The 19,145-nt window shown below is 41.5% G+C and overlaps 1 protein-coding gene across 7 annotated transcripts in view; it reads left to right on the top strand.

The window, feature by feature from the left end:
* LOC132396859 (paralemmin-2-like) overlaps window positions 1-19,145 on the top strand; it is a 377,174-nt gene that overhangs the window by 4,706 nt on the left and 353,323 nt on the right. For 6 of the 7 annotated variants that reach the window (XM_059974861.1, XM_059974858.1, XM_059974859.1 and 3 more), the window contains exon 2: window positions 12,413-12,493. In XM_059974861.1, the coding sequence (XP_059830844.1) occupies window positions 12,413-12,493 (81 nt within the window). Of the gene's footprint in view, window positions 1-12,141; window positions 12,230-12,412; window positions 12,494-19,145 lie in introns of those variants that run through there. The other variant, XM_059974862.1, reaches the window with a different exon arrangement.

Below are 19,145 nucleotides of genomic sequence, written 5' to 3'. Positions count from 1 at the left end.
AACTCTCCCCTTCAAAGCACAATGGAAGCAAAGCCCTTAAATATTTTTAAAACAGAGGTAGATAGATGCTAGCTAAGCAAGAGGATGAAAGGTTACGAAGGATAGAAGGGAATGCAGGGTTAGGATTACAGTCAGTTTAGCCATGATCTCATTTTAGGGCAGAGTATGTTCAAGGGTCCATGGACACAGTGCTGCTCCTAATTTATACATGTGATTGCTAAGCCTGAATCTGAAATTGATGGATCTTTGTTATTCTGTCTGAGTTAGATGGAGCTGGGGGGCAGATCAGCCTTCATCATGCTGAATGGAAGACCAGACTGAATGGATTCTGCTAGTTTGATTGCTTCTGTGAGCATAAAAATCAGAACAATAGAGCGTACTGAAGAAATCACTGACTGACTGCACAACAAACAATATTTGGCGCACCTTATATTAGTGTGAACCAGAGAAACTGTCTATTGCTATGCTAGGGATATCACAGCCGAACGGGAACAGGCTGGATATATCAGAGGGCTGTCATTTCACTTCCCTGTCATTTCTTGTGTATGTATATAACTGTCTGCCCTTAATAGTGTTTAGAGTTCAGCTGGGGTTTCAAAAACTCTCTGTTCCAAGTCCCTCCCACAGACTGCATTCCAGCCTAACTCTCAGTAGTAAATCACACGAAGCTGGAGTGAATGCTGGTACAATTAATATTCTCGTTTTAAACTCTGCCATCCTCACATGAAGAAGGTCAGATCTTTAATGCTCCTCTGCTCCCAAGAGAAAAACCCCTCACAGTAGCACTTGATTATTTAAATGAACTCTTATTTCTTGCCATAATTATAAAGGGATGCACGAATAAATTTATGTCCTTCCCAAATCTGTTAACCAGTAATCCTGACAGGCAAAGTCATATTTTAATGATGCACATCATATGTATACTAATTTAGATATAAGCCTTGAATTGCAATCCTCTAGAATCTGCTGTTGATTTATACAACGTCTTTTAATTAATGTGTCTGTAAGGCATTGACTCCTACATGACTCCTTCTGTGTTATAACAATTCAAAGTACATGGTAACTAGTCAACCCAACAGAAAAAGGAAAAATCTAAACTCTTCAATCTTATCCAGTAATGTAGGGAAAAGTGAGGGCATTCTCAGAAATGGCTGATTTTCATTTTTCTTTTTGCCTTTCAGTCACTTTTCTTTCCATCTCTTAATGCAGTCATCCTCTCCTGTCTCTGAGAAAGAGTACTGAAATCTTGCCTGTATTCTGGGCCAGGAATTATCAGTCTATCAACATTACAAAAACATATTTAACAAGCAATAAAGTGCAAGTGCTGGAAATAAAATAATCAGAAACTGAAATCAGAGTTGGTTGTGCAGATCTTTGAGCCACTCTGTCAATCAGAAAAACTGTGGCTAATTTTCAGCTTTAGTTTTCCTTCACTATCCCATATCCATTAATTTCTTTAATTACAGGAAACCTATTCTCAGTTTTGTATTGAATCCATGTCTGAGCCTCCAAGGCTTAGCAAGATAAAGAATCCCAAAGGTTCAGAATCCTTTAAGTGTAATTTCTCCTAATTTCATTTATTAAGAGTTTACTTTTTATTTTGATTCTGTGATCCCTCATTCCAGGTTCCTTGGTCTGCGGGTACATCTTCCCTGTACCTAATGAGTCCCTGAAAGAATGTTACTTACTTCTATAAGGTCTCCTCTTATTCTTCCAAACCTCACCAATCCCTATTCAATTTCTCCTCAGACCTAGAAGAAATATTGTGAACTCTTGTTACATTCTCTCTATAGCAAGTGTATCCTTTTAAAGAAGCAAAATCTGAGGGCACTGACCACTTTAAAGTCCTGTGTAAGGCAGCTTTACTCATGTATTGAAATCCTTTCAGAATAAAACCCAGTATCCGAACCAGATTTATTATTACTGACAAATGACATGATTTGTAAAAATTTTATTTATTTGTTTGTTTGTTTATTTATTAAAATACAGTGTGGAATAGGCCCTCTGGCCCTTCAAACCATGCTGCCCTGCAACCCCTGAATTAACCCTAGCCTAATCATGGGACAATTTTAAATGAACAATCAGTACATCTTTGGAGCAGCATTACAGTACCCCATAAAAACATTTATAAAAAAAATAAATAGTGCAAATGAAAGGAATAAGGTTTGGGAACTGTTCAGAAATCTGATGGCAGAAAGGAAGAATGCATAGCAACACTTGCAGGCTGCCCCCGGCACATCCTTAGGTGTGTTGATTGTCAATGCAAATAACGCATTTCACCATATATTTCAATGTGCATAGGATCAATAAATCTGAATCTCCTCAAAAGTCATTCAGTGAGGAACTTCATGCTCCAGTACCTCCTCCTGGATGATAGTAAGAAGAAGAGGGCATGGCCCCAATGGTGAGGGTCTTTAAAGATAGATTCCACCTTGAGGTACCATCCATTGAGGATGTTCTCAGTGATAGGGACGGTTGTCACCATGTTGGACATGGCTGATTATATAATCATCTGCAGCATCTTGCAACTTTGTGCATTGGATGCTCCATTCCAGACAGTAAAGTAACAGTCAAAGTAAACCTCAAATATATTATCAACGTATATATATATGCAAGTGTATGCAATTTTTAATTTCATTTTCTTGCAGCACTTACCGGAAAATAAAGACTTGAGAATCATTATCACAATATCACATATGACATTGGCTGTATTTTAAGTCTTGTGATAAAGCTCTGGCTGATTCATGCCAAACTGATTGAATATTGTGGCACCATTCAACCAGATTTGCAATCTCCTTGCTATATGCTAATTCATCAACAGCAAGTGAGAAAATTGAGGATCCATTTGCACAAGGAGTTATCGAGATCTGGGTCTTGAAGCTAAGTGATTGGCTTCAAGGGGATGATAATGTTGAATGCTGAGCTCTAGGGCTGTAGTCAATGAAGAGAATCCTGATGCATGCACCTTCACTGTCCAGATGTTACAGAGCTCAATGATGAGCAAACAAAATAGCAACTGCTGTTGACATGTTATGATGGTAGGTAAATTGTTGCAGATCCAAGATTCTCCTCAGGCAGGAGTTGATATCCTTCATGGCCAACCTCATCACAGTGGAAGTAAATGCTACTGGACGATAGTAATTGAGGCGGGTTCCCAATTTCTTCATGGGCACTGGTATTATTGAAGCCTGCTTAAAGCAGGTGGATACCTCAGACTGAAGAAACAAGAGGTTAAAGATGTCAGTAAATACTCCAGCCAGTTGATTAGGACAGGTCTTCAGTACTCGGCCTGGTGTGTAGTGTATGTGTAGCCTGCCATTAGTCTCGATAGACCATGGATTTGTGCCTTGGAAAGTTTCCAGTGTGCAAGCCTGGGCAAGGTTTTTTTTATGGAAGACTGGCAGTTGCCCAAGCTGCAAGTCTCCCCTCTCCACGCCCCCAATGTTGTCCAAGGGAAGGGCATTAGAACCCATACAGCTTGACACCGGTGTCGTCGCAGAGCAATGTGTGGTTAAGTACCTTGCTCAGGGACACACACGCAGCCTCAGCCAAGGCTCGAACTAACAACCTTCAGATCACTAGACAAATGCCTTAACCACTTGGCCACGCCATTGTACCACATCTAAGTCAGATGTTTTCCGTGGGCATACCCTCCTGCAGGATGCTCTCACATCAGCCTCAGAGACCAATATCACTGAGTCAATAGGGATTATGGGAGTTTGTGAAGGTGTCTCCATGTTCTGTCAGTCAAAGCAAGCAAAAAAGGCATTGAGTCCATCTGGGAGCGGAACTCCGTTGCTTGATTTTGCTTTATTGGAGGTGATAGCATTCAAACCTTGCCGCAGCTGTCAAATATGCTCCTGTGATTTAAGTTTGGTCTGGAGTTGCCACTTTGCATGTGAGATGGCTTTCTGGAGGTTGTATCCAGGCCTTTTGTACTTTCCTGTGTTGCCAGTCCTGAATACCACCTATCTAGCCCTCAGCAGCCTTTGAGTAACACCTGAAGTGGAGTGAAGTTCTTACCCTGCTTCACAGGAGCAATGACCAAACAAAACATGGCACCAAGCTGCAAAAGGAAAGATTGGTACAAGTCCAAAGGCTTGGCCATAGAATGAGGTTTTAACGAGAGTCAGAAAGTAGGAAAGGGAAAGGTAAGAAGCTTTAGAGAGGGCAACACTGGAGTCCTTAGTCATTGAAAACTTAGCAACCCCTGTTGGGGAGAATTTAGAGCCCTGAACAAGAGGAGTGTGGAGATCAGAGAACTGCAGGGTTACAGGAGGCAGCAAAGATAGAGAAAAGCATGAGAACAAAGCTGAGAATTTTAATACCAAGGCATTGCCTAACCCAGGGGTCAGCAACCTTTACCACTGAAAGAGCCACTTGGACCCGTTTCCCACAGAAAAGAAAACACTGGGAGCCGCAAAACCCGTTTGACATTTAAAATGAAATAACACTGCATACAACGTTTTGTTTTGCCTTTATGCTATGTATAAACAAACTATAATGTGTTGCATTTATGAAATTGATGAACTCCTGCAGAGAAAACGAAATTACATTTCTGCATGCAACAAAAACATTTTGAACTCCGAAAAAAAGATGTTGGGTTGAAGGTTACTTTTAAGTAAAATACTCAACGTCTATTTGAGTCCTTCTTGTATTTATGAAAAACGCCAAACTTAAATTTGCCGTCAGCAGCAAACGAAAAATAACGTCAGCCAGCTGTCAACCTGAAAAGTAAAAGGACTATTTCACTGAACAATGAAAACATATGAATATACGTAAAATAATAGGCAATTAAAATATTTATCATACTTGGTCAGGTTGACTCACATCTGACAATGCAGTCGTATTCAGTAGGGATGGATCGATGCTTAGGGGAGTGACCGGGAAGGATAATGTGTTTTTTTCCTCTCTGAACTCACAGAAGCGTTTCCCAAACGATGTTTGCATTGCGATGATTGCAGAATGTAAATACTCCGAATTTATCATGTCGTGACATTGTTTGAACTCTCTCAAATTGGGCAAGTGAGACAATGTGCCTTTCTGTAAATCTCTGGCAAGCAACGTCAACTTGCGCTCGAATGCCAAAACATCCTCCAACATGCGCAGGGCTGTACGTCCTTACCCCTGAAGAGCTGTGTTCAGCATGTTCAGGTGCGCTGTCATGTCTACCATGAAGTGTAGCTTTTCCGGCCACTCTGGCTGTTCCAGCTCAGGAAAGGTGAGCCCTTTGCTGCCCAGGAAAGTTTTCACTTCTTCCAGACACGCGACAAAGCGTTTCAGCACCTTCCGTCTGGACAGCCAGCGATAAAAACACGTTGTAGCGGTGTCAGTAAACTGCAGTCAAAGATAGCTTTATTCGAACTAAACAGCCTTGCTTTTAAGCCTCCCTCAACCCAGCCCCCATGGACGCAGATGCTGCAAAAGACGCGTACTCACAAACCCCCGTAGGCTATCTCCCTTAGCCGGAATGCTGGCTAATTGTTTCGGATGTGGCAGGAAATGTGTCGCCACACTTAGATTGTACAAGATCACCATAATCTTCAAATTTAGAATTACATTTCAAAAGCTAACAAACTAACATAAAATACATTTTAATTAAATACTGACCAATTATTTCCCAAAGCCACAGGGAGCCGCAGCACAGAGGTGAAAGAGCCACAAATGGCTCGGGAGCCGCAGGTTGCCGACCCCCGCCCTAACCAGAAGTCTGTGCATTTGGACAAGTACAGAGCGATGGGTGTTGGGAACATGGTGCAGGAAATGAGATGTACGGGGCTTCTTCTACTGTTGCTGTTTTGTTGCTTGTTATGTTCTGCCCCACATTGTAATGCTGGTGCCGGAATGTGTGGCAACACTCTCAGGCTGTCCCAGAACACCCTTGGATCTTCTGGTTGCTAACACAAATGAAGCATTTCACTGTATTTTTTGATGCACATGTAACAAATAAACTTGAATCTTGAGTTATACATGTGGTGTAATGTTTGAACTTGAAACCTCATCATACTCAGCACTGCCTTGATGCATAAAACAGAGTGGTAAACTTAATGCACATATCACTAAAGCATGGAGTTCTGTCAGGTTTCTACAGTGGGAATAGAACTCGGGGCTTAGCTTTGACATTGTTTCTCCTTAATAGCGTAAACATTAGCAAGTGAGGGGATTTTGGTTTATTTTAAGATCTTCAGTTTGCAACTTTTTCTTTTTCTTAAATCCATGATTTATTAGCACGTTTACTGTGACCTTTATTTGAACGCAGTATAAAAATTGCCAAAAGTTTGAGCCCATGAAACATTGGTATATAGATACTACTCAGTGAGCTAACTTGAGAGCTCGTAAACTGAGCATTCACAGATCCATGACAATAAATGAGCATGCGCATCTAGACCTAGGACAATGATGATGCCTCTCAACCACAACATAATGAATATAAATAGGGGAAAGGCCATTCAGCTCCCTCTGCTTTCTCCAACCTACACTGAGATCATGACTGATCTTTTACTTCAGTGACACTTCCCTGCACCAACCCCAAGTTACCTGATTTCCTTAATATATAAAATTCTATCAATCTTGAATACGTTCAGTGACTGAGCTTCTTTTGCAAAGAATTCCAATGTTTCATCACTCTCTCAGTGAAGAATACCAGAGAGTTCTGAGACCTGAACAGGTAAAGAATCAGGGAGATCAAGTCATGTGCTAAGTAGAGTGAGGTACAACATCACACACATTTAGGTGCAGCCAACATGCAGAATATAACTCACACATAAATGTTATAAAACATTAAAAAGTTTGGATAGGGCAGAATTCTTTAAGGTGTGTCTAGGAAGATTTCTGATTCAATATATAGACAGGCCAACTGGAGGAGAGGCCATTTTGGATTTGGTGCTAAGCAATAGACCAGGTCAGGTGTCAGATCTCTCAGTGGGAGAATGTTTCAATAACTCCCTGACCTTTACTATAGCCTTGGAGGTAGATAGGAGCAGATGGTATAGGAAAGAATGTAATTGGGGGAGAGGGAGTTGTAATGCTATTGGGCAGAAAATGGAGAACATAAATTGGAAACAGGTGTACTCAAGAAATCGATAACAGAAAAGTGGAGGTTGTTGAGGGAGAACTTGCTGGGGATTCTGGATTTGTTTGTAATATCAAGGTGGGAAAAAGTAAGGTAAAGTAACTGTGTTTGATAAGAGATATGGAACTTTTAGTCAAGAGAAAGAAGGAAGCTTAATTAAGGTTTTTGAAGCAAGGATCAGGCAGGGCCCTAGAGAGTTACAAGATAGCCAGAAAGAAACTGAAGAATAAACTTAGGAGAGCTAGAAGGGGGTATGACAAGGTCTCGGCATGTAGAATTAAGGAAAACTCTAAAGTGTCTACACATATGTAAAAAACAGGAGGATGGCTAAAGTGAGCGTAGGACCAATCAGGAATAGAAAAGGAAATGTGTGCCTGGAGTTGAGGGAGGTAAGGAAAGTCCTTAATGAATACTTTGCTTCAGAATTCACAGTGAAAGGGAGCTCGAGGTTTGTAAGGACAATGTAGAACAGGCTGATATGCTGGAACATGTTGATATTAAGAAAGAGGATATGCTGGGACTTTTGAAAAACGTTAGGATAAATAAGTCCCAAGGGCCAGGTGGTATGTAATCTGGTTATTGTGGAAAGCAAGGGAATAGATTGCTGCAGCTTTAATGAGGATCCTTGCATCATCACAGGCCACAGGAGTGGTATCAGCTGATTGGAGACTAATGAATACTGCTTTGTGTAGTAAAGGGAGTAGTGATGACCCTGGGAATTACATACCTTAGAGTCTTATTTTGACAGGAAGCAAATTATTGGAGAGGTCTCTTAGAGACAGGAATTATGTGTATTTGGAGAGGCATAATCTGATTAAGGATAGTAAACATGGCTTTGTGAGGGGCAAGCCATGTCTCACAGGCCTAACTGAGTTCTTTGAGGATGTGACAAAGTATATTGATGAACGTAGATACATAAAATGCTGGAGGAACTCAGCAGGCCAGGCAGCATCTATGGAAAAGGGTACAGTCAACCTTCTGGACCGAGACCCTTAGTCAGTACCTGGTCTGCTGTGTTCCTCCAGCATTCTGTGGGTGCTGATTGGATTTCCAGCATTTGCAGTTTTTCTCTTGTTTGTTGATGAATGTAAAGTAGTGGACGTGGTGTATATAGATTGTAGTAAGGTGTTTGATAACATATTAGGCTTATTCAGAAGGTCAGGAATCTTGCAGGGAAGTTTGGCTGTGTGGAAATATAACTGGCCTGGAGGTCGGTGACCAGAGGTGTTCTGCAGGGATCTGTTCTGGAACCCTTGGTCTTTACAATTTTTTATAAATGACTTTGGATAAGCAATTGGAAGGGTGGGTTAGTAAATCTGCAGATAGCATGAGGGTTGGTGGAGTTGTAGATAATGAGGAGAGTTGGTGTAGGTTGCAATAGGACATTGATAGGATGCAGAGTTGGGCTAAGAAGTGGCAAATGGTGTTCAACCCGGAAAAAAAGGAAGTGATTTATTTTGGAAGGTTGAATTTGAAGGCAGAAAACAGAGTTAATGGCAGGATTCATGGTGATGTAGAGGAACAGAGGGATCTTGGGGCCTATATCCATAGACCCTCAAAGGTACCACAATGTTGATTGGACTTTTAAGAAGGAATATGGTGTGATATCCTTCACGAGTTGAGGGATTGAGTTCAAGAGCCGTGAGGTAATGTTGCAGCTCTGTAAAACCCTGGTTAGATCACACTTGGAATATTGTGTTCAGTTCTGGTCGCCCCATTTTAGGAAAAATGTGTAAGCTTTAGATAGGGTGCAGATAATTTTTACCAAGGTGCTGCCCAGACTAGACAGCATGTTTTATGAAGATAGGTTGAGTGAGCTATGGTTTTTCCCTTTGGTGCAAAGTGGAGGGAATGGTGGCCCAATGATAAATCATTTAGACAGATTGGATAGCCAGAGACATTTCCTCAGGGCAGAAATGTCTAATATCAGAGGGACAATTTTAAGGTGATTGGAGGAAGTTATAGGGGGGTATCAGAGGTACATTCTTTACACAGAGAGTGGTAGGTAATGGAATGCCTTGTCAGGAGTGATGATAGAAGCAGATACAGTAGGGGCATTTAAGAAACTCTTAGATAGATAATAGAAATATGGAGGGCTATGTAGAAGGGAAGGGTTTAATTGATCTTAGAATAGATTAAATGCCATTACAAAGAAGGCATGTCTCAAAGTTTTTAGAAGTTTGTGAAGCTTAGGCATGTTACCCAGAACTTGGACAAACTTCCATAGGTGCATGGTGAAGAGTACACTGACTGGTTGCACCCTGGCCTGATATAGAAATGCCAATGCCCTTGAATGGAAATTCTACAAAAAGTAGTGGATACAGCCCAGCACATCAGAGCTAAAGCACTCCCCACTATTGAGCACACCTACAAGGAGCATTGTTGCAGGAAAGCAGCATCCATCATCAAGGACTGCCCCCCCCCCCCCCATCTTAGCCATGCTCTCTTCTCACTGTTGACATCAGGAAGGAGGTACAGGAACCTTAGGTCCCACACCACCAGGTTCAGGAACTGTTATTACCCATCAACCCTCAGGTTCCTGAACCAGAGTCAATAACTTCACTCACCCCAGCACTGAACTGATTCCATAAGCTGTGGACTTACTTTCAAGAACTCTACAACTCATGTTCTCACTATTATTTATGACTTATTTAGTATTATTATTATTTTGCTTTTCTTTTTGTACTTGCACAATTTAACGTCTTTAGCATATTAGTTGTTTGTCCAGCTTTGTGTATACATTTCATTGATTCAATCATGTGTCTTTATATCTATTATGAATGCTCGCGAGAGAATTAATCACAGGATAGTATTTAGTGACATATATGTACTTAGATAATAAATATACTTTGAACTTTTGAAAGTGTTGATACAACATCATGGGCTTAAGGGCCTCAACTGTACTTTAATGTGCTATGTTCTCTGTATTAAAAGGGGTGAGAAGCAAGAGTGTTGGAAATCAAGACCTTAGTGCAGAGGAGACACAATGCAAGACTGCAAGACAAGCTGATGAGATGCACTATTCCTGTCTCTTCAAGCACTTAACACTTCTAGCCTCAGTCAGTATTTTTCCCCTCCCCTCCACCTACTCAGCTCCATCTGACCAACGTGCCCATTTAAAGTGTCTCTTAAATGTCCCTAATGTATCAGCCTCTACCACCTCCCTGGCAGTGCATTCCAGCCACTCTTTGTGTAAAAAAAATGAATTCCAGCATCAGCTATCTCCTCACTCTCCATTATCCCTGCATTTACTATGTCAAGGAAATTGAAGATGTCACAAATGGACTCACATATTTTTCTCTGGAGTTGACTTGGTGCTTCTGATAAGTCATGAAAATTATTTGGATTTTGATTCAGGGTCTGATTACTAAAGTCTGAGGGTCCATCCCACAGTGCAGGAGCATGGCCAATCCCAGTTATACACCCAGTCCTTAGTCTGTTCAGCATTCCTGGCCTCGGCTTTGTCTGTGTGGTCCTGACTTTGGGCTCCGCATACAGACTGTCTTCAGACTTACATACATGCTTTTGATCTCTGTTTTGGTCTTTATGCTCATGACCCCAACCGATGATTGTACGCTTGACCCCTGCTTTAAAAACCGGCTGCAGCCTCAAGCAAGGCTTTGCACGTTTAATCTCAAGTCTGTGCCCTCAATCCTGATGCTGAACATAAACACACTCTTGTATCCTCAAGCTAGGCTTAACCCTGGGCCCTCTGAATCAGAAGGTTAGGAGTTTGTCTCACTCTGAAGATCTGGACTCTGAAATCTAGCCTGTCACTGCAGAATGGTACTGTGGGAGTGTATCAGTTATGTCTTTCAGATGAAGCCTTAAACCAAAGCCCTGTCTGCTCTCTTCACTGATACCATAAATATTCACTGGTACCATTTTGAAGAGAAGTAGGAGATTTCTACCCAGTCTCCTGGCAAATATTTATCATTCAATTGATTTACCATTCAGTCAAGACTGATAAAAAATCAGTTGTCTGGTTTAAGACCATGAAACCATAAGATATAGGAGTAGAATTAAGCCATGTGGCCCATCGAGTCTACTCCACCATTTCATCATGGCTGATCCTTTTGCTCTCTCAGCCCCAATCTCCTGCCTTCTTCCCATATCCCTTTATCCCTTGACCAATCAAGAATCAATCAAGCTCTGCCTGAAATATACATAAGGACTTGGCCCTCACAACTGCCTGAGGGCAATGAATTCCACAGATTAACCACTTTCTGGCTGAAGAAACTCCTCCTCATCTCCATTCTAAATGGACATCCCTCTATTCAAGGAAACATCCTCTCCATATCCACTATTCCGAGGCCTTTCAACATTCGATAGGTTTTGATGATGTTGCTGTATGTAGCAGTTTTGTTATTGGGAAGTATTAATTATTATGATACTGCAGGTATCAATGGTTGGGCACAAGCCTCTCGTAACAGATCAGTAATTTTAATGAGTAAGTCCAATGTAATATTGGGCACGATTGCGGGTTGTGAGAGAGATACAAAGAGGCTTCTGGGTGACTTAGAATGAATGAGTGGGAAATAATTGAGAGAAGCAATATAATATTGATAAATGTGAGATTTTCCTTCCACTACAGTAGGGAAAGCAGAAAATACTATGAGCTTGGGAAGTACTGATGTACAAAGTGTCCTGGGAACCCAGTTACTGAAAGCAGTTAAGAAGACAAATGGTATGTTGGCCTTTGTGGCAACAGGATTTAAGCCCAAGAGCAAGAATGCCTTGCTACAATTACATTGAGTTGATTCTTGCAAAATTGTATGCAGGCTTTATCTCTTTACCTTGGAAAGGATATGTTTGCCATAGAGCATGTGCGGAGGTGTGAGAAAAGTGAAGATCTGGATTCATTAGGATTAAGAAAAATGAGATGAGATCTAATTGAAAGTTACACAGTCTGACGTGGCTGGATGTTGGGAGGATGTTTGCCTTGGCTGGATTTTCTAGGAAATAGAATCACAGACTTAGCCAACAGATTTAGGTCTGGGTTGCGAGGAAGTTTCTTCCCTCAGGGGTTGATGAACCTGTGGAAATTCTTACCACAGAGGGCTACAGAGGACAGGTCACTTAATATTGATAAGAAGGAGATTTTAAAAACTCAATGCCAATGGCATCACAGGGTTTGGGGGGAAGAGCAGAAATAAGGTAATGGGAGAGAGTATCAACATGATCAAAGAGCTGAATTGCCTACCTTTCTTTTTATTTAATAATCTTTTGCTTCTATGTTTTAAGAAAAGTGTTCGATTGCTAGAATGTTGGCATAGGGGATGAACTGGTAACAGTTGAAGCAACACATTTAAAACACTCTCTCCCTCGCTCTCTTTGAAGGATAAAAGGCAGAGGCAGAGAGAAATCGAGAACAAACGACACCAGCTCGAGGACAAAATACTTCAGCTGCAGCACCACAAGGTAGGAGATCAACGAGAGAACTTCAAGCTGTATTTCCTGTCAAGTGCGCAATACTGTCATGCTCATTTATTCTAGGTGACTCTGCTGAGAGTGTCTGTGGCTAAATATTCCTAATGGGATGGCCAATTCATATCTTAGATGTGATTATGAGCTACTGCATTCCTTTGCTGCTTTGTCCTTGCATTTGGGTTAGACTCTTCCAGTACCTAAACATGGAAGAATTTTAGTCTGCCAGTAACAGAACATTTTTGTTCCAAATTAAGACAGAATATGCTAGAAACACCCAGCAGATCAGGCAGCATCAGCTGAGAGAGAAACCGAGCTAACATTTCAAACTGATAACTTCTAAGAGAACTGAAAATTGTTAGACAAGATCCAAAGAGGGGGTAGGGATGAGCAAACATGAGAGAAGGTGAAGTGGAAAATATAAATCAAATAAACTGCGAATGCTGGGAATGTGAAATAAAACAGGAAAGCTGGCAGATCAGACAGCTTCTATGGAGAGAGTATCAGCATTTTACCTCAGGCTGATGGATCTCTTCATCAAAAGATGCTGAAGAGATTCAATGAAGAATAGAAGAGTGATCCAAGCAAAGGTTTCCATCTTCTTTTGTTTGTAACTTCAGATTTTCATCACCGTCGTATGTTGATTTTGATTTTTTTTTAAATTGTTTGTTTTTATCTTGTTTTGACTATGAAAGACCCCTGTGACTTCTCTGTGTTAAATCCTGACAATATATCTTAGACCCAGGTACCTCCCTGATATATGCAGCACCAGTTGCTACCACTGACAACTTGGTAACCTCTCTAAGGTCTTTCTACCTCCCCAGTCTCCTTGTGCATCCTAATTCCCTTTGTTGTACCTCACTTGTCTGGTCACTAAACATCTCCCAAAAACTTTCAATCCCATTTACTCTCCCTCCTCCTGAGGCACCTCTTAAATCAATCTCTTTGACCTAACTCCTGTGCTCATGTCTCATGTGATACCCTATTGTAATTTGTTCTATAGCATACGTATGAAAACCCTGGAAATGTTTTAATGCTAAATAGATGCAAATAAATATTTATGTAGTCTGACAAAATAATTTGAGAATTTCATGCAAATTATCATGGTCTTGCATTGTGGAATTGCAGCAACAAGGTGATGTAGCTCCCTCTTTTTATCGGGAGGTTACCATAGCAACAATAGACACTTCACTCATTTGGGGAATGATGTCAAAGCCCAGAGCTGAAAGGGCAAGTTCTTAGTTTTTTTTTTGAAAGAGGATGTGTATTTAAGGTGAGCGAAGCAAAGTATAGAAAGGTGCAGGGCAGGTGTTTTACACAGAATCTGGTAGCTGCCTGGAGCAGGCTGCCAGGGGTCACGGTGGAAGCTGATACAACAATGGCATTTAGGAGGTGGATAGACAGACACGTGAATGTGCAGGAAATGGAGATATATTTTTGGTGTACAGGCAGAAGAGACATGATTTAATTCGGTGCAGATATTGTGGTCGAAGGGCCTTTTCCCATGCTGCACTGTTCTATGTTCTAGGACAAAAATCTGGTGCAATAAGAAAGGAAATGACTGGCTGGCAGATCATAGGGCCTGTTGTTACCTCAGTTCTTCGGATCTTAATCCTTAATTCGTTCCACATGGTGCTTTAAAAATTATATCGACTACTTTACAGTAATATTTCACAAGCAACTGGGGATGAATAAGGCTGCCAAAAATTTATGTAATAAAAATTGAGAATGACTACAGACTATGGTTTTGATTCAAGTCAAACAAACGTTCTGATAAATCTGGTGAGCGGAAGGCTTGAGCTTTGTAGCTGAAAGCATATTGCAGGGGTGATTGTTAACCAGCCACTGAAGGACTCATTCTCCAGAAAACTCTGTTTGTCGGTCTGCAGTATGGTCTGTTCGGGTGGAAGAGAGGGCTGCCAGTTGTATTGTGGTCAACCTTGGTAAGAATGCATATGACAAATACTCATCAGTGACCCGGAAAATACTTTGGGATGATGAAAATCTAAAATAAAAGCAGAAAAGCACTGGAACCACTCAGCAGGTCAGGTAACGAAAGAGATGATAGGCACTTCAGGACAATGGCTTGTCAAACTGACAAGAGGTTATCGCCTGTGTTTCTCACTCCACAGAAGCTACTTGACCTGTTGAGTATTTCGAGCTCGTCCCATTTTTAACTCACTGGCAGCCGCTGATTAGGATTTTACCCATCTGCTCCTGAGTTCCAGCTCAGGATATTTCTACCTTTGCATGAGGTTTCTGACAGCAGGTTCCTGAAGTGACCCTTCTGCAGGGTCTTCGGGTTGTGCCCAACAGTTGCCTATATTGAGCAGATAGTGCTGACATGGATGACAGTTGCAATTAAGATAAATCACTTTAGGTGTGCCAGCTGTTACAGACAGGGAGATATCCTTCTATTCCAACACACGTCTGCCTTCATAGGCCAATGGTAACTGCACTTACATCAACCCTGCTATGAGGTGAGGCAGGACGCGAGATGGGAATTAGCTGGAGCATGGAATCATGGAACCATACAGCATAGAAACTGGCCATGTAGCGCATTAACCCCTTGCTGACAAGTGGTACCACTATACCAAACTATAGGAAAAAGATGGTGATCTTACAGATGAAGAAATGGATATGAATTAAACCAAAAGTTACTTTTTTATTGTGGAAACTGGAGATTAATAATGTACATATGGGAATTACAAAGGAGAAACAGGCCATTTGTCCCAAATGGTTCATGCTCCACATACACTTGGTGGTCACTTTATTAGGTACACCTGTACACCTGCTCATTAATGCAAATGTCTAATCAACCAATTATGTGGCAGCAACTCAATGTATAGAAGCATGCAGACATGGTCAAGAGGTTCTGTTGTTATTCATACCAAACTTCAGAATGGAGAAGCAATGTGACCTAAGTGACTTCAGCTATGGAATGATTGTTGGTGCTAGACAAGGTGGTTTGAGTATCTTAGAAACTGCTGATCTCCTGGGATTTTCACACACAATACTCTCTAGATTTTACAGAGAATGGTTTGATAAACCAAAAACTTCCAGTGAGCGGCAGTTTCGTGGGTGAAAATGCCTTGTTAATGACTGAGATTAGAGGAGAATGGCCAGACTAGTTCAAGGAATGCGACAGTAACCCAAATAACCGCATGTTACTATAGTGGTGTGCAGAAGAGCATCTCTGAACACAGGTCAAACAGAACCTTGAAGTTATTGGTCTACAGCAGCAGACCACATCTGTCTTCTTTTTCCCACATGTAGTTTTCCCTATTTCCCAATAAATGGGTCAGAAACCCACAAGACAGAATCACACAGTCACGGCTGAAAAAGCTGCTTCTGCACAGCTCCCGTGACCGTCTATGCAGAGTGCTCCTTGTGCCCCCTGTGACCATTTGCCCACTGGTGCCCTGCTTTCCTCCCAAATCTCAAAAAATGTGTGACTTGATATGTTACTTGGCGACCCCAAATTGCTACTAGTGTGTTAATGAGAGATGGGATCTGGGGGAAGCTGATGGGATGTGGGGAGAATAAAATGGGTTAAATTAGGATTAGAGTAAGTAGGTGCCTGATGGTGTGTGGACTCCATTAAAAATGCCCATGCTGACCATGACAGCAATTTAAACAGTTTGTTTGCCTGCACGTCGTGTATCCCTCCATTCCTACCTATTCATATGACTGTTTACATTTGTGATCATATCTGACTCCTCTACTCAGGCACCTAGTACTCTCTGTGTAATAAAAATTTGCCTTGTAAACCTCCTTTCAACCTTTCCCCTCTCATCTTAAACTTATACACTCAGAGATTTGACATTTCCATCTTGGAAAAATGACACTATTTATCTAACCTATTTATTACCTCTCAAACATCTGCCACTTTTAGCAGCTCGATCCTCTCACCCTAAATCTATACTCTCTGGAGCTGGTCTCTCCTAAGCTGTCCACCTTCTCTATGGTTCTCATATTTTTAAACATTCCCATAACCTTGTCTCCCATTCTCCTGCATGCCAAGGAATAAAAAACCTGACCAACCCCTCTTTATAACTCAAGTCCTCTGGACCTGTCAGTATCCTCATAAATCTTTTCTGCTTTCTTTCCAGTTGAACCATAATGTTTCCTATAACAGGGAGACCAAAACTGTACTCAGTACTCAAAGTGCAGTCTCAGCAATGACTTACACAACTGCAACGTAATGTTGTAACTCCCATACCCAAAGCCCTAAATGATGAAGCCAAATGCACTAAATACCCTTTTCACCACCTTGTCTTCCTGTGATACCACTTTCAATGAACTGTACACTCTGTTCCATTACACTCCCTAGTGCTGTGCCATCACAATATAAGTACTACACTGGCTTGATTTTCCAAAATGCATCACCTCACACTGCATATCTCAATAGGTTTCAATAGGTACATCTAATGTCAGAGAAATGTATACAATATACATCCTGAAATACTTTTTCTTTGCAAACATCCAGGAAAACAGAGGAGTGCCCCCAAAGAACGAATGACAGTTAAATGTTAGAACCCCAAAGCCTCCCCAGATCCCCCTTCCATGCTTAAGCAGCAGCAAAGTAATGACCCCCCACCAGAAAAAAACATCGGCACCCCCCCCCCACCAAGTACTCAAGCATCAGTAAAGCAGCAACAAAGACACGTGACTTGCAGTACACCAAGGACTACTAGTTCACCCGGTATTGAACATACTGCAGGCTCTCTCTCTCTCTCTCTCTCTCACCCTAATAAAGGAAAGAGAGGTGTCCCCATTTCACAGCGAGAGGGGAGACATAACAAAACAACTCGCTGATTTATGGTGTTCAAAGTCACACAAAGTACTGGAGGAACTCAGCAGTCCAGGCAGCACCTAGGAAAAGAGTACTGTCAATGTTTTGGGCCAAAAAGAAGTCCTGCCAAAGGGTCAGAGCTAATTGTTCATCCTTCACCTTCTCTATTTGAATTGTTTGAAGGGAACCAAGTGTGTTGCTCGTGTACTTCGTGCTTCACTGAGGTTTGGAAAATTTCCCTGCTTCAATCTACTCCCAGCCATTCCCCCCCGCCCCCCCCCCCCCACACATACGCACACGCTGAATAAGCAAAAATTAGTATTTGGACTGTGCATGCAGGAACAGAAGATACTCTGCTCTGATACTCAGGGTTAATTTGCCTGCATCTTCCTTGACGCTCTACCTGACAAAAATCCATCAGCTGACATTCTGAGGTTTTCCATTGACGCATCTGGTCCAGCAGGACTTCTAGATTTCAATTCCTCTTGGTAGACTGTCTCCTCACATCACCTCAGAATGACCTGGCCATAATTTTTAAGTTCTGCCCTCCTGTTGTGGACAATGCCAGCAGAGCACTTAGCTGCTCTTCATATGCCGCACTAAAGGTCCCATATTAAATACTTATTATTATAGCTGTTGGTCTAATCCCTGTTTTATTTTCCCCTTGGCAATATCAACCAGTCACTCAAATTAACAGTAGCTGTAAAGGGCTATAACAACCATTGCAATACCAATGATATTTGATTAGGGCATCTTATGTTATCCATAATAAATTTTAAAATGAAGCAGATGAGAATGGCTGTGAAAATACTTGCATATATGTCATGGAGCAAACTTGAGGAGGTGTCAGCCCTGCAGAGTGTTCTCCGCAGCTGGAGTTTGACCCTGTTCTGCCCTACAGAACTCCCTTAAATATGGGAATGTTGCCTGATTAAAGTAATAGGAAGCAGCCAGGCATTGAGTTAAAGGACCAAATCAACAAATCTATTGAAATCCATGCAATTTCCTCCCATCAAATCCAAAAGCAATCTCAGTTAGAGAAATGGATTTTCTAAACTATTGAACTTGTTTCAAAATTAATCGAGTAACCTCTATTGACTGAGTGTCTTTAACATAGTAGAACATTCCACTGTTTAATTTGAATCTCATCAAACAAAATATGATGTCATGTCACAGAAGGACATGACAGAAGTCTGACGTGCTAAGAGACTTGGGAGTCCTCATTCAGGATTGAGTCGGTGGTGAGGAAGACAAATGCAATGTTAGCTTTCATTTCAAGAGGACTAGAATATAAAAGCAAGAATGTAATGTTGAGGCTTTATAAAGCATTGGTGAGGCCTCACTTGGAATATTGTGAGTGCTTTGGGCCCTTTATCTAAGAAAGGATGTGTTGACATTGGAGATGGTTCAAAAGAAGTTCACAAAAATGATTCCGGGATTGAAAGGCTTGTCATATAAAGAGCATTTGATGGCTTTGGGTCTGCACTCATTGGAATTCAGAAGAATGAGGGGGGAATCTCATTGAAACCTATCAATTGTTGAAAGGCCTCAATAGAGTGGATATGGAAAGGATGTTTCCTATGGTGAGGAGTGTCTAAGACCAGAGGATACAGCCTTAGAATGGCGGGATGTCTCTTTCGAACTAAGATGAGGAGAAACTTCTTTAGCCAGAGAGAGGTGAATCTGTGAAATTCATTGCCACAGGCATCTGTGCAGCCAAGTGTTAGGGTATATTGAAGGCAGAGTTTGATAGATTCTTGATTGATAAGGGCATAGCGATTAGGGCTGAGAGGGAAATGGATCAGCCGAAATGAAATGGCAGAGCAGACAATGGTCCAAATAGCGGAATTG

This window comes from Hypanus sabinus, chromosome 7 (genome assembly GCF_030144855.1).
Source record: "Hypanus sabinus isolate sHypSab1 chromosome 7, sHypSab1.hap1, whole genome shotgun sequence".
Lineage (NCBI taxonomy): Eukaryota > Metazoa > Chordata > Chondrichthyes > Myliobatiformes > Dasyatidae > Hypanus > Hypanus sabinus.
Note: the sequence above shows the minus strand (reverse complement) of the source record. Positions and strands in the feature narration are given on the sequence as shown.